Source organism: Lissotriton vulgaris, chromosome 8 (genome assembly GCF_964263255.1).
Source record: "Lissotriton vulgaris chromosome 8, aLisVul1.2, whole genome shotgun sequence".
NCBI classification, from domain to species: Eukaryota; Metazoa; Chordata; class Amphibia; order Caudata; family Salamandridae; genus Lissotriton; species Lissotriton vulgaris.
Genome location: NC_141696.1, coordinates 223,087,290 through 223,100,889, shown reverse-complemented (window position 1 = coordinate 223,100,889; position 13,600 = coordinate 223,087,290). Strand labels below are relative to the sequence as shown.

General features: G+C 46.2%; 1 protein-coding gene across 4 annotated transcripts in view; it reads left to right on the top strand.

Moving 5' to 3' along the window:
* The window catches only part of SYNJ1 (synaptojanin 1), a 668,969-nt gene that overhangs the window by 370,525 nt on the left and 284,844 nt on the right, over positions 1-13,600 (top strand). For all 4 annotated transcript variants that reach the window (XM_086933999.1, XM_086933998.1, XM_086933997.1 and 1 more), the window contains one exon: positions 6,166-6,306. In XM_086933999.1, the coding sequence (XP_086790125.1) occupies positions 6,166-6,306 (141 nt within the window). The remainder of the gene's footprint in view (positions 1-6,165; positions 6,307-13,600) is intronic.

Genomic DNA, 13,600 nt, shown 5'->3' with positions numbered 1-13,600 from the left:
TCTGGGATGAATGGTTTCTGTAAGAAGAGAGAGGTGCTCTTTTTGGTGATGTGTTCCTTGAGAGTGAGATCTATGTACAGGATGAATTCAAGGTACTTGGCATAGGGAAAAAGTTGGGGTTCAAATGTGTCCAGGTTCAGGTAATTGAGCTAAGTTTATGCTAGTTGTTGATTAGTAGGAATTGTGTTACTGTATGTTTGGTATTCAGGTAGGTGCTGGACATCAAGCTCTGGATTGGGTGCAGGCAGTGTTTTAAGTGTTGGATGTTTAGAGGGAGGGCTTTGTTTTGCCAAAGTTACATCTCTAAGTCTAATGCTGCATTAGTAAATGAGGATTATGAGGTCATTATTAAGAGGGGCTTACTCTACAAATATATTACATAGGAAAAAAGTCTCTTTATGCCTCCCTCAAAAAGTCTGCTCTGATTCAGAGTTGGTTGGAATTTTCCATTCCCTATGCGGAATTCAGAGACTGGTAGTATTTACAGCACCCTTTAATTAATGCGTAAAATATCTCACTCTTCATTAACTTTTCCAGGTCAAACCTGCCAGAAGTTAACAGGGCAAAAGCCATATGCCATTTATTGTGACATGCCGATTTTGGTGCAGTAAGCACCAACCTTCTCACACTGTTCCCCAGATACTCAGGATATATGCTGTTTATCGCACCTGATAAGTTCCGAACTCTCGCAGTAAGTAGCACTTACTCCTCTCACCAATGCACAAATCCGGATCTAAATCATTTTATTTCCATTTGATGTCATGCAGAAGTGTGATTTGAAGTGTTAAGGCGAACACTGAAAGCACCAGACCGCCAATGCATTTCATTTATAAATGTGGGTTTAGAAGTAAATGCTGAATAGTGGAGTATAAGGTGTATTTTGGATGGTAATCTTGGTATTAATTTACTACTAATGTTTACTTTGGGATGTGGAAGAAAGGGAGGCCTTACATTTTACTTAGTGTTTAGAGATAGGCATTGCAACATTAAAGGTTTGTGATATGTACTCTAATTCCCAGTTAAGTGTGTTGCTTCATTTTGTATGGCTTGTCGTCTGTTTAGGAGGTAGGCGATTATTTCAAATTCTACTGCATTCCCATAACCCAACCTGGAATAAGTAGTTTCTGTGATCTCAGAAATGAGAGCTTGTCCTCCGTTTCAGGAGATAAATAAACACGCCCTCATTGCACATTCACCTGAAGCACAAGATAAAGGTTGGAGTCTGTTATAAACTCTGTTTTTTAACAGAGTTACTTCTGGCCAGAAGGGGGGCTATCTATTTGTTGATGCTCTTGATAATCACTTCTTCTATTTTGTCTGTTTTTAGTTTAAGCCAGTGTTTGGCTATCCACTCATTGATCACAAACTAGATTTTCCTTACGCTTATGCTTTCTAAGGACTAACAATTGAATCTTATGTCAAAGCTGTAAATGCAACACATTTAAGGGAGACCTAGAACAACTCATCTTTCTGTGCCCGACACTCAAGGGGTTTTGGGGGAACGTGTTTGACTTCAGATACATATCGCTCAACTGTAAAATAATAAGAGACTTCACTTTGCTCACCACAGCATTCATCCAAACCGACCTCCCTCCAGAAGGGGAACGAGAGCTAATGGACCTACTACTAACTGCTGCAGTCAAGTTAGTACTTACGAACTGGAAAGATACCTCTAAAACGTCATACAGAGGGTGGCTTAGCTGGATCACCTACCTAAGAGGAGCGGACACCCTAGCACTAAGATACTCGCCCTGGAAAGCCTCCTCTAAGAACCTATGGGAACCCTTGGACAAGAACTTGACCCCATATGACCCACCATAGAACCGTAATGACTGAATGAACTTTGTTCCAATGAACAATATGCAACCTTCATCATGTTTGATAGGTATTATCGGATTTGCCTCTGTAGTATCCTTCTTCTACACTTATTCACACTTATTCACACTTATTCACACTTTCCTCTTCTCCTCTTCTGTCCTTATCCTACCACCATCGTATAACCAACAAAGGGGTAACCAACCGAGATGTTTACCATGAACTACTTACCCTGTATGCTCACAGGCTGGTAACCCATATAACGATTCCCGTTTGTATTGTATGTATATGTACAAATACCATAAATAAATATATAAAAAAGCAGGGTCTGCAACTTCTATGTAAAGGAATCGAACTGAAAGCGATAGGAGTTGATCAGCCCAACTTAAGGCCAAACATTCAAGCTCACTTTCATTGGTGTCTTTGAGGTGCTCTGAGGAACACTGTACAGATAGAGATTAGAGGGAAATGGTAGGTAAACCAATTTGGAATGGTCTCTCAAGGAGGAGCCAACCTACATGAGTTCAAACTTGTTTAGTGGACTACACCATCCACTGTTTCAGGTCATGGTCTGTCAATCAATAAAGTGAGTACCATTGAATTGGTCAACAATAAACATCTGTTATAAGTACCGAAATACTCCAAAGATTGAAATTGTGCTTTACAAATACACATTATATTATGTTATGTTGCAAACCCATATGGAATAATATTGAATTAAATAATTTAAATAGTTAAACATATAAATAAATATAAATTAAAGTAGCAACAAATATATAAAAATTGTACATATTTCTAAATTTAACATTATCTCCTCTACGATTTTCTTTTAAGTTCCTACCTCCATTGTTTTCTATGGGGGGTGTTGCAGTTCCAGTGGTTGGCCATGTGTAGTACTGGACTTACTACAGAAGTGTAAGGGCCGGATTCTCAAAGGTAAACTTACACTTTATAGGAAGTTTACTAATTTTCGGTATTCACACACTTTGTGTTGTTTTAAGAATCCACATTCTCTATACATGTGTTACTAAATTACTGCAAAAGTGCCAGTTACTGCAAACTGTCAGTTTGTGATTACTGAAAAGTAGTAAAAATATTTAAAAGTTTGCATTTACTCAAAAGAGCTGTTTGTGAATCAAGCCCTTAGTTCTGGATGGAGGTGGTCAGCTAAACAATTGTTATAGGCTTTCCTCACTTCATCAGTCTGCTTCTGCCTATATGAGTCATCTGCAGAAGGGCTGTATGAAGAATGAGTTCAGCAATGGAAGATACCAGACATTAGTTATGAGTTGACCCCGTATTTGCATTTCAACTCTCTAAAGTGCTGTTCTCAAGCAGCAAATTGGGGGGGAAATGGTGATCAACACATTATGATTTTCCTGTTAAGTAGGCAAACCTCCTCACAAAAATAATTTGTATGTTAACTGAGGATACAAGGAAGTGAAAGCTTTGAGGTAAGCTGTTGGGACGGGCAAGTCTTCTGCATGGTAATAGACGTGCACCCCTGCCCTAAGTGCTACAAATGTACTGATGTCTAGATCTCTAAAACTGATTTTTATATTCTTGGCAAAAACGAAAAATGTGTGTGTGTGCCATGACATAGGCCTGTCTCAGGGATTGCGAATTTTGTTAGACCGGAAGGGGTGACCAAAGCAATACGCTCATAGTGGTGTGAAGGTACTGCCTTCACCAAGAGTTAAGCAGCATGAGAGCAGTGGAGGCAGCATACCATGTAGTGATTAGTAGGAGTGAACAGGTCCTTTTTAACCTGTGTCACTAGAGCGAGGTCAGTGTTTCTGCTTGTGCCTAACCTACCCTTGGCCTACATCGGTTTGATGTGTAGTGCTGCACACCGCAGGAGATTGGTGTATCTTGGCTGGGAAGATGTGTCCCTGGGAAGGGTTTAATACTGGGATAATGCAGTACTGTACAGTGCGTGCAGAGTGATTGCATGCCACTGGTGTATGTGTTCATATGAGTGGTACAATACATGGAGGATATAGTGCTGTGCAGTGCGTGCAGGTTAAATGTATGTGCTGGATGTATATGTGCCTGGTACAGAACATGAAGGGTACATTGCTATGCAGTGTGTGTAGGTTGTGTAGATGCACTGGGTGTTTGTGTGCCTGTGAATGGTGCAATACATGGAAGGCCCTGGGTTCCGTTTCGGGAGACCCAGACCTGCATGGTAAAACGTGGAGAGGAAGTAGAGAAATCCCCCAGACATATTTGTGTATGGCTGCATTCCTATAAGCTGTGAGGGACACACTCTGGAGAGGGGAGGGCCAGGCTTCTCCGGTACGCTTCATTGGGTGCTCTTTGATTCAGTGAGATGTCACAAAGAAGGGTCATGGGCACATCTTAGGATGGAGAGGGGGTTGCTAAGAGAACTCTAAAGAGTATTGCTTTAGCTTGGACTAACATTTTGATATACATATCACTATGTCTGCTATCAAGTTGTGTGAATGCTAGTCACTCCCATAGCCTGTGTTGTAAGGCGAACAGTTTGAAATATCATCTGTGTTGATGCACTGCTTTCAAGGGGAAAAAGAAGGCAGAGTAGTTGGCACTTCAAAATTAGCAGGCCCCCAACATAAACTTCAAAGATTCAGATCCTAAATCACTTTTGGTGTCTGGAAACGAATTATAAGAAAGGGATTTTGAGACCCCAAACATTTTCATCTGCCAGACAGACTGTGTTTGGAGGAAAAGCTCTGCAAGACTTCTGCCTCTTACCGGGACTGGGGGCCAAGGTATGGTGGTCTCCCAGCTGTGTCAGGGGACATTATTCAAGGAATCCAAGACCAACTTCCATCGAGCCTGGAGCACCAGCTCCTCCCTGCTTCCCACGAACAGTGTGCCCTGTAAGGAAAAGGAGAGCATTGGAGGGGATTGAGGTCCAGTAGGGAGCACTGTTGAGTGGACACCCTGTGCGAGGTGTGAGTAAACTGCTGCTGCACTGATTGGGTTGTTGCCTGTGTGCATAACGAAGTCAGTGACCCTCGTAGGCCAGAGGAAGGCTGCCGTGAATTGAGCCAGGTGCCTCACTGAGCTGACTGGACCGGAGCCTGTGCGTAGTGTGGGGGCCTAACCTTATGTTAGGTGGGGCCAACTTGAGAAGACTACTGTGCGGTGAGAGCTATAGCCCGAGTGCGGTAGTGGGCCGTGATCCCATATGCCAGGAGGGGCCGCTGTTGAGGACTTCACTGTGCCAATCAAGCCTGAGCCTATGTACCTTAAGGATACATGGACCCTGTATGCCACACGAGGTCACTGGGACCAGGAAATTGTGTGACCTGGTCAGAGTCATCACAGAGAGGAGTGAGGCTGCCTGGGATGAAGACTTTATACCAGGAGCTTCATTTCAACACCCTCACAACCTCCTTTCCTCTACCTGCACCTCCTACCCTCCCCACACCCCCATCGTGGGAGGAACCAGAGAATAACATTGCAGAAAGGAGCCCCGAGAATTCTGGTTGCTGTGGAGGCTTGACCTCTTCTGAGGACTGTCCGCTAGCTGAGTGCATCCACCTTGACCGAGTGCAGCAAACTCACCTAAATCAGCCACTGCCACTTCAGCACCCTTAGAAGGGGTGCACGGTGGAACTCCGGCTGCTCGTATCTTGCTGCAAGACTGATTTCCGGCCAGTGGGAAACTTACTGTTAATTAGCGCCGCTGCCTTGGAAGACTATTGACTTTAAAATACTCCTAGTAATCTCTTGAGATTTAGACTACTAGGGGGGTTACCCTGGATGTTGCCTATAGTCTATAGTAAATGGGGAATAACTAGAAGCGAGGAGGGATGGAGTGAGTGTGGGACCCAGGGAACCGCCTAACGAAACACTAGAGCTCTAACCTCAGGGGGGGCTGTGTAGTTGTTTGTAAATGTAATAGTTTTCCTTTGTATGGGTAGCCGTAGAAATAAAATATTTTTCTTTTTTCATAAACGTGAGTAATTGGCTGGACAACGATTTATTGCTGCTGCGCACATATTAAATTGTGAGCTTGTGTTCACTCCCCAGAACGAGTACTTGACCAAGTTGATAAGAATCCATAGTAAGTCGGGCTCTGGGACATCAAGATTAAAAGGCCTTAAATCCTGCAGTTTGGACCAATAACCCCCGCTTTCCCCGTGGCCTCTGAAAGTGTTTTTTTTTTTCTTAAGCCATTCCAGATTAAATTTACTCGAATGGATCACTGTAGCCTTGTGTTCTCGTGTATTTGATCATAGCAGCAGTGTGTTATACGAAATTCTTGAAATAATAATTGAATGTAAACCTGGAAATTCAGTACAAAGTTACCATGTGCATTCAACCCAAATGTATAACATTTTTATTACTACTTCACAGCACCACCAACCAAAAACTTTGGGCTGCTGAGCTACAGAAAACTATCTCAAGAGACAACAAGTATGTGCTTTTGGCATCGGAGCAGCTGGTGGGAGTCTGTCTCTTTGTGTTTATCAGACCTCAGCATGCCCCTTTCATCAGGTCAGTATGTAACAAGCAAAATTTGTAAAAATATTAACCTGCCATGTCCTTGTTTAAGCTTGTTTTCAGTGTGAGGCACCTTAATCATTATTCACGTTTTCTTCTCAGTTCACAATGCTCCAATACTTTATTTAAACAAATTGTATTTTTCAGCCCTACATGTTCACTTCTATAACATTAAAAGTGGTTTCCACAAACAAACAGATTGTTTTAAACTGCAAGTGATTTGAGAAATAACAAGCATTTACAATGCAATGGTTTCGCCTTTGGAAAAGTTAGAGCTATTGGCATTGTAAATGACAAAATTTGTATTTATGTGTTGGTTTTGAAAACAGATAAATAAATGGCATTGTCATTTACATTGCCATTAGCTTAATCTCTCGCAAATGTGAGACCTATTGTACCCTACGGACGAGCTCAGCAGACAGCAATTACTACCACACACACACACACACACACACACACCCACACCCAGAGCCAGCCACACACACCCAACCACACACCCAGAGCTACACACACACACACACACCCAGAGCCACACACACACCCAGAGCCCCCCACACACACCCAGAGCCCCACACACACACACCCAGAGCCCCACACACACACACCCAGAGCCCCACACACACACACACCCAGAGCCCCACACACACACACCCAGAGCCCCACACACACACACCCAGAGCCCCACACACACACACCCAGAGCCCCACACACACACACCCAGAGCCCCACACACACACACCCAGAGCCCCACACACACACCCAGAGCCCCACACACACACCCAGAGCCCCACACACACACACAGAGCCCCACACACACACCCAGAGCCACACACACACACACACACCCAGAGCCACACACACCCAGAGCCACACACACCCAGAGCCATACACACACACACTCAGAGCCACACACACACACACACACCCAGAGCCACCCACCCAGAGCCACACACACACACACACCCAGAGCCACACACACTCACCCAGAGCCACACACACCGACCCAGAGCCACACACACCCACCCAGAGCCACACACACCCACCCAGAGCCACACACCCACCCAGAGCCACGCACATCCACCCAGAGCCACACACACACACACCCCCTCAGGAGAGCAAGCACAGCGAGGGGCAGGGAAGCAAGCACAACGAGAGGGCAGGGAACTAAAAGTAAAATACTACAAATAAAATATTCCATGTCGCAAATAAAGTTACCATCTCCCAGTAACTGGTTAATGACTGTAAAAACATCATCCATCACCTATGTACCGAAGGGAGGAGTAAAGAACCTCAAGATGCCCTTCAGTGTAAAAGTCTTCATTGGCTTAGGGTGCAAGTGGGCCTTACTTGTGTTTGAGCAAATGATTTGAAATCTGTAACTAATATAAATATCTGATTGGAAGATCGGAACAGCAATTGTTAGGTTTCCTAAGAAGATGTCATCTTCCAATATTTACATCTTCTGTAATTAAGTTTGTTGTGAGTAAAATGGTTAACACTCTGAAAGTTGAAGCCTGGTTGAGCGGTGATAGTCCCAAAAAATTTAAATGTTTCTTTTTCCCTTCCCCTTTTTAAATGTCTACAATTCTATCAACTCAAAATGCATTTTTCCCTAACGTTTGGATACGTTTGTTCTGTTTGAGAAAAGCTAACCAGCGGAAAGGAATAAATAAGCTCAACCTAACTCAGGTTATACAGATCTTACAAGTTCCGGCAGCTGCCTCAAACTTTTCCTCGTGCTATAGAGAGCAAAGCTGACCTTCAGGGGAAAAGATCTTTCATCCTTTCAACAGCAAGCATGTGCACAGATCTCACAGGCATGACAGGTGGCAACCAAGTTCAAATAAGGCCCTAAGAACTAAAACAAGGCTGTTATTTGAATTGAGCATAGGTTAGTTTTCAATGTTGAATGGATAGTGCCAGAGCAGGCCTCTCCCACACACAGAACAGGCAAAAGACAGGAAACAGCAAATGGCAGCTCATCTTTTCTCACCACAAACTGAACAAACAGCACAGGCAGCCCAAGTGCAAGTTTCTTCATAGAACAAGGGCAGCGCATGGCGGCATCAGAGAAAGCTTCTCCAACACACCAAAGGGCAGCAAGAGAGCCAGCTTCCCTCACATGCAAACAGACAGCACCTAACGTCTAACTCAAACAGGCACTGTGCAGGCAGCAGCAGCAGTACAGGCTTCCATCCGACACACTGCAAGTTTCTCACACAGGCTGCAGCAGTACCAGGGTCCCGACGACACACTACAGTCTTGAAGAACATTAGTAAACAAGGTTATGCACTGCAGGCTTTGTGAGTGCGTAAAAGCGTTGTACATGAGGCCCGGTGTACTCGTGGTTCCTCCCAGACTTGAGTAGGTATGCGTCCTTATGACTTCCACCCTTCCACCCAAGAGCTATAGAAGTGTAGAGTGAGCACCCATGACCTCAATCAAATACATAGGCAATGCAATTGTTTAACATGCTGCCACCTATAGAGTAAATCAACTACGAAGAGAGGGCCAACCATTGGAATTGTATCAGCACCTGAGTGTTCAAACAAGCTGAACTGCTCAAAGACGCAGCACACATTTTTGCACTTACCTGATGACAAAAGATCAGCGAGAAGGCATCGGACTGGGAGGGGGGTGGAAGGAACGGGGAGAAATGCAGTGGCTGCGTGTCCTCGGCTCTGGCAGGGCAGGGAGATGCTGCAGGAGGTTCCTGACGAGAAAGGAGCATTACGTGAACCCACCCGCTCGCCATAGCTCCTAGAAAAAAATGGCGGCCGCAAACATCCTGGGGAAAAAAAAATAAGACAACACCCACCGCCGCAAAGAAGGCAACAAAGGGGCGGAGAGCGAAAAAATCGCCGGAACGCCCACGAATCTGCTCCGCCAATGACGGACAGATCTATCTTCCAATGGCTAGCCTCCATTTATGGAGCTAGCCAATGGAAGAGCAGACGGGACAAAGCCTCCGTACTGTTGTAACATAAGATTCAGCCTGCGCGAACGCTGCTGCGCAGCGGACGCCAGGCAAAACCTAAAAATGATGCTAGAGATCTATGCAAGCAGTGCCATGCTGTCTGAGATGTGTAAACCCTGTGCACAAAGAAAGTCTGTATATGTTCAAATGAAAATAATGGAATGTAAAAACAAAAACAAATATTTGTTGCTGCACATTCACTTTACAATCATTTACAAAAGCTCTATCAGGTATATACTTGTAATAGTTGGATATAGAAATACAAAGGTGGGCAGCAGATTTATCAACTGTCCTGAAAACCTCAAGTTGCTTAAGCGCGCAGCAGTTTCATTTCATCAGTTCTTTACTCGACCAACACCATTTCTTTCTAAGTTGCTGAATTAATTCTCACTCCCTCCCTCTTACGTTTATCACACTATCCCACGGACCCTCTCAACACTATTCCCTGCTCTCAACACTACTCCCTGCTCTCAACACTACTCCCTGTTAGTGTTCAATTCACAATGTCTACTACTTATTTTGATTACTCGTGACCTCTCACTGACAGCTCATCTTTGCCCGATCACTGACACTGTTCACCAAGACATTAACAGCGTCATTCCCAGCTTTCACCTTTACCGTCTCAAAACAGCCTTAAAGTATAGCCACTTAAACACAGCCACTCCCTCCACCAATCACCCAGTCACTGTCAATAGCACTCATTGTCTTTCATCCTCAAAACAATTGGTAACTTTCAGCATCATTGTCAGAAATTGGGTTAATTTGGGGGGTTACCAATGCCAACTTATTGAACACGGTCTGGATAGGCCACAGCACATGTCTGAGAGAATCTCTGCTAAACCCCAGTAGCGATGTGACATAGGCAGTTCTTCAGAAAATGTTTTTTATAAGTTCAAGCAGTACCAAACAGCATTAATGTTAAGAACACAATGCCACAATTTCCCAACCTAATAGAGAAATATCAAGAAATATTTATAGGCTAAAAGAAACAAAAATGGATAGAGTTGTATAATTTTTTTTTTTTTTTCCAAAACCTTTATTGCACTTTGCATAGCACACAGCCGAATGCCTACAACCCTGAGGGCCGGCCGGTATCGGAGGATCATTGCAAATAAAGATCTTCAGCAAAAAGGACAATCATAACACAGTAACAGTAAAGTTCTTGACATAGAGTGCTGAATAGATAAAAGTGCCAGTTGAGCAATTGTTCAATGCAAGAATTGAGGTTTTGATGGAGTTTTTGTTTCGTTTTTTGAAAAATAACAAACTCATAACAACAACAGTTAGGAATGACAGTGTGGTCAGACACGAATCAGTGCTTTTTAAGTCTCTAGTGTCTCTTTGGAGCATGGGAGCCCGAACGTCCTACCCATTATGTACATGCCTCTATTCTCCCCAACCGCCCCTATCCCCTTTGACTCCTCTGTCTAAGCTCTAAGAGGCGACCTCCTCCAGCAGCCCAGGCCCTCCCCACACTCCCTCCCCCCCCCCCGCCCAGGTTTAGCCCTCCTCGCTCTCCTCGTCAGATTCATCCAAATCATCCTCTCGCAAGGGTTCGCAGATGTCCCCCCTGTACTCATTCCACTTCAGCCATATCCTATTCCATTTCCCGGGGCAGGCTCGGTTGATGTACACTGCTCGCTCGGTCAACATCACTCGATCCATGTTCAAGCACCACTGGGACTTGGTTGGGAGTTCCGCTGCCCCCCAGCGCTGTGCTATGTCGCGTTTCGCTACCATTAGCCCCACCGTGACCCATAGTTGCTCGTATCGGGTCAAGTCAGTAGGTTCCCATATATTTAGCAAGCACCTCCGTGGGTCAGGTAGTATGGAGTGATCTAATGCCTGTGAGAGTGTGCGGAGTACTTGCCTCCAGTATTCTTGGATCTTAGGGCAGTCCCATATGGTATGGAAAAACGTGCCCTCCTCCCCACACCCGCGCAGACAATAGGGATGGGGCGCCCTTTGTATACGATGCAACATCGTCCTCGTATAGTAAACCCTGTGCAGGATCTTAAATTGCACCAGTCGCATGCGTGCCGAGATGCCTATTTCTTTAGGAGACCCAAGAGCTGCGTTCCATTCATGTTCATCCATGTCGTTAACCTCCCCTTCCCATTTCTCCTTCAGGTGTGATGTTGGTTCAGGGCTGTTGTTGAGGAGCTTACGGTAAGTGAGGGATGTTGCCCGTTCTAACATGCAATCTGTGAGTAGGCGATCTTCTAAGGGTGAGGACTCTGGGAGTAGTGTGTCTGCTGGAATGGCTGCAAGCAGTGCGTGGCGTACCTGAATGTACCTATAGAGCTCCCTATCGTTGAGCTCATAGAGTTCTTTTAGCCGGGCAAAGGGGATCACTTCATTCCTCTCCCATAGGTCCCCCACCACGGAGATGCCTATTGTGTCCCATTGTGTGAATCCTCTGGTGTTCCTCAGGTTGCCCAGTGCGCGAGAGTCCCACAGCGGAGTCATCCCTGTTATTCTCCCCTTCCAGCCCAGAGCCGCCGTAGCTGCGTGCCATATCTGCACCGTTAACTTGGTGGGGACGACCAGCGTACGCACCTTGCGGTGATCATATAGTGGACCTAACAGACTATCAGCTCCCAGCTGTTCCCTATCTGAGTGAAATGCTGGCTCGGTGTATGGTGCGTGTACCCATTGATTAATATGCCTCAATTGTGCAGCCCAATAATACAATTTCAGATTCGGTAGCGCGATGCCCCCACTATACCAGTCTCTGTGTAGCTTGGCTTGTGCCACTCGCGCCGGGAGGTTGCCCCACAGTAGGTTAGAAACTAGAGCCGCTACTTTCTGGAAGAATTTGGGTGGCACAGGATAGGGCGAGTTGTCGAGGACGTACAAGAATCGTGGTAGCGCCATCATCTTGTAAAGCGCCGCCCTGCCGAGGAGTGTTAACGGCAGGCCGGACCAAAACTCCACATCCCGCTTGAGTCTATCCAGGGGCGGTTTCAGATTCTTATCCATGAATTCGACCGGGTCCTTAGTGACGTGTATGCCTAAATATTTGAAGGATGATTCCGCCAGACGTAGCGGGCAAGTATCGTCGAGGTCTGGGGCCGGACCCCGGAGGACATATATCTCTGATTTGGACCAATTTAGCGTGTAGCCGGAAATCCTGCCGTATGTGTCGCAAATGCTTAACAAGGCCGGTATTCCCTCCTCGGGGTCTGTTAGATATAGCAGCATGTCGTCTGCGTAGAGGGACAGACGGTCTTCCCAACCCCCGGTCCCTGGAATGCCCTTGAGGAGGGGGGAGGCTCGTATAAGAGTCGCAAGTGGTTCCAAGGAGATGGCAAACAACAGGGGCGACAAAGGGCACCCCTGCCGCGTACCCCGGCCCAGCGGGAAAGTGCGGGAAATGTGGCCGTTCGCCACCACATGAGCCATCGGGGCTGCGTATAGCAGTTTAACCCACGCTAGAAAGCGAGGTCCGAACCCCATATGCGTCAGTGTTTCGAACAGGTACTCCCACTCCACCAGGTCAAATGCCATTTTGGCGTCAAGCGCCAGGACTACTGCCGGCGTGGTGATGGTGTCAGCTCTGGCCAGGATACCATGCAGTCGCCGCAAGTTCAGAGCTGTGTTCCTGTGCGGCATGAATCCGGACTGATCCGGGTGTATAATCGAGGACAGATGGGGCAGGATCCTCTGTGCCAAAAGCTTGGCCAAGATTTTTACTTCCGCGTTCAGTAGTGAAATTGGCCGGTAGGAGGAGCAGTCCTCCGGGGGTTTACCCGGCTTAGGGATTGGTATTATAGTGGCCTCACGCTGGTCTAGTGGAAGTGATCCCTTCTCAAGGCAGTCCTTGTACATCCCCAGCAGATGCGTGCTAAGGGTGTCCGGCATCACTTGATACCATTCTACGGGTATCCCATTTGGTCCCAATGCCTTGCCCGGGTTCAGTGCTTTAATGGCCAGCTGGATTTCGTCGGCTGTGATGTCTGCCTCCAGTTCGGTCGATGCCTCCGGTGAGAGGGTCCGAACCTCAATCGGTGCCAAGAGTGCCCTGGCACTCTCCGGTGCAATTGTACGAGCCGGGGTGTACACTTGCTCAAAGTGGGACGCAAGTAGTTCTGTTATGTGCCTGGGATCGGTGTGTGTCACTCCCTGTTCATCTCTCAAACGTTGGACCCCCCTGGAGCTACCCTCACGTCTATCGAGCCACGCCAGCATTTTCCCCGCTTTGTCCCCCACTTCATAGATCCTGTTCTGAGTGTCGGTTAAAAGACCCTTGACCACCAACCGTAGGTGATCATTGTATAGCTGTTGCTGGAGAGTGAGTGCGTGTAGGGC